Source organism: Solanum tuberosum, unplaced genomic scaffold (genome assembly GCF_000226075.1).
Source record: "Solanum tuberosum cultivar DM 1-3 516 R44 unplaced genomic scaffold, SolTub_3.0 scf00363, whole genome shotgun sequence".
Lineage (NCBI taxonomy): Eukaryota > Viridiplantae > Streptophyta > Magnoliopsida > Solanales > Solanaceae > Solanum > Solanum tuberosum.
Window position 1 is genome coordinate 433,050 of NW_006239298.1, and position 2,693 is coordinate 435,742.

At 34.9% G+C, this 2,693-nt stretch overlaps 1 protein-coding gene across 1 annotated transcript; it reads left to right on the forward strand.

The window, feature by feature from the left end:
- Nucleotides 1–159: 159 nt before the first annotated feature.
- LOC107063533 (uncharacterized) lies at nucleotides 160–693 on the forward strand. The gene has a single exon (XM_015315506.1). It carries the CDS (start codon nucleotides 160–162, stop codon nucleotides 691–693), a length of 534 nt encoding a protein of 177 aa, XP_015170992.1.
- Nucleotides 694–2,693: the final 2,000 nt, after the last annotated feature.

Consider the following 2,693-nt stretch of genomic DNA (forward strand, 5'->3'; position numbering starts at 1 on the left):
TGACAACAAACAGTTCCGAGTCATTCAATGGTCTTCTTAAGTCAGCCAGGGGCCTGCCAGTTACTGCAATGGTAAGACTCACTTACAATCAGATTGTGAACCGATTTGTTACAAGATCAAAAATTTGTCAATCAGCTAGTACAACAAAAGCAACAATGGATGCCTAAACCATTCAAGATTTTTGAGGATAATCGAAAAAAGTCACAGCGTCACACACTTATCAACTATCACCAACAAAGGGAAAACATATTTGAGGTGCAGACACATATGCATCATGGTAGTGGTGGTAATAAGCACATTGTAAATGCATCACAAGGAAAATGTCAATGTGGTAAATGGCAATCATACCACATTCCGTGTTCTCATGCAATAAAGGGATTTGACCAAATTGGGTATCAAGCATGGGAGCATATGGCACCAGAATTCAGCCTGCGTAGCTACAAACAAGTCTACTCTGGACAATTCAATCCACTCGGCGGTGAAAAATATTGGCCTGATAGCCCTTTTCTTATGATAGCAAATAAAAAATATTTACGAAAAGTGGGCGTAAATAAAATCACTCGTATACATAATGAAATGGATGTTCCTGCAAGTACACTCACTCGCAAGTGCTCAACGTGCAAACAATTAGGCCATGATAGGCGCAACTGTCCTTCACAAGCTCGAAACGCCTCATATGGTGGTAGTAGCTAAAGAAAGAGGTTTAACTTTGTTAATTTATTCTTCTATCAATTTCTATGCAACTTTTTATTCAACTTTATATAATTAGAATAATAATACTATACACCCTCAAAAAAAGATACATACACAAAAATAATAACTTTATATAATTAGAATAATAATACTATACACCCTCAAAAAAAGATACATACACAAAAATAATAACTTTATATAATTAGAATAATAATACTATACACCCTCAAAAAAAGATACATACACAAAAATAATAACTTTATATAATTAGAATAATAATACTATACACCCTCAAAAAAAGATACATACACAAAAATAATAACTTTATATAATTAGAATAATAATACTATACACCCTCAAAAAAAGATACATACACAAAAATAATAATATTATGTTCCACAACCCTTTCTTGAAATCCGTAGAACATCTCGCGGTCTAAGTCCCGTATATCCATCCTCATCTTCATTGTCCCTCTTCCTCTTTTTGGCCGGAAGATCCTTTATGTTCACATTCTTTACAATTCTTTTAACAACTTTTTTTCTTCCGGGTGTTTGAGGCATATCATCCACTGGCATAATGAAAGTAACATCTGGAGACGAGAGTGGTGACAAAGTGGTCTGCAAATAGAAAGTTAGATAGTAGAAATTGAAAATTAATTGACAAAAATAAAGAGATCCATCTTTAAAGAGATCCAACAATACAACAATAAATCCAAGCACACCAACACTATATATTCGTATGCTCCATTCTTTATTTTGGATCATAGAATCAAAACCAAGACTTCATTATTAAGACAAAAAGCCAAACCAACCTAAGTTTCTTTACATTTAGCATAACCTGTTTCCACCAAGGCATGCAGTTTGGAGTGACTGGTTAAAATTTTGAACAGATACAAACATCATGACAACCAAAAGAACTGAGAAATGCAAAATTAAACCCAACTGATAGAAATATTATCTCTAACTGCTCCAAGCATTGATACACAATAACTCATCACTCAACAACTTTTATCTATTTCACCACCATGAAAATGACCTATATCTATTGATGAAAGTTCACTTACTAATCAAGGGAGTTTGAAAAAAAATTCAATAGAGTACCTTAACATATCGAATTGGAGACCTTAGTGTTACAGTATTCAACTCATACCAACCAAGTAATGCCCTTTAAGACATTCGAGCTTGGTTCCTGGGATAGGAAGGTGGAGTATTTGGTGGCGCAAATCCCTGTCAAAACAAATAGGAATAGGCAGCTAATTGATGCAAGTCTATTTGTCTATGTAGGGGCTTAGAAAAACCAAATAAACCGATGAAACCTTTCAACATGCCATGTAATCCAAGTGCTATAATAATACTTTGATGAACAACAAGCAATATAGCTCTTAAAGTCCAAACATATATCTGTAGGCTTCTATACAGTACAAAATAGTTCGGAGCAAATATGTTAACGAAAAACAAAATAAGATCACTCCTTTACAGAAAATGGCTTCTAATGATTAATCTTAAAACACCATTACCTGCCTATAGGAAAGAACATAGCCCTATCTGTCCCTTTTGGCAATGCAAAATCCCATAACACATCAATTACTGGCAAGGGAAAAAATGGATCTGTAGCTAATCTCATTTCTGATTTTGTCCTCATTTTCCCACCAAATAAAGGTTGGTTCAATATGGCCCCATTGATACGCAATGGCTCTAATTTTTAATTGAGTAGTTTAAGTGCGGAATTAAAAGCAATGTTACCACCACAACTAACACCATAGAGGTAACACCTTGAGAAATCTCAATATTCCCTTTGCCATTTTTCGCCATTAACGCGATCCAATACTTGGCTCTTGATCCAAAGAACTGCGTCTATCGTGTCGTGGTATTGAGAGGGGAGCCTATTTTCGGGTGCTAGACCATAATCCAATGCGACAACAATGGAGGGGACTTCGCTATATAAATGGTTACAACTTTCATGTATTATTGTACTTGCTATGCTGAAGTGAGCCTATCAGA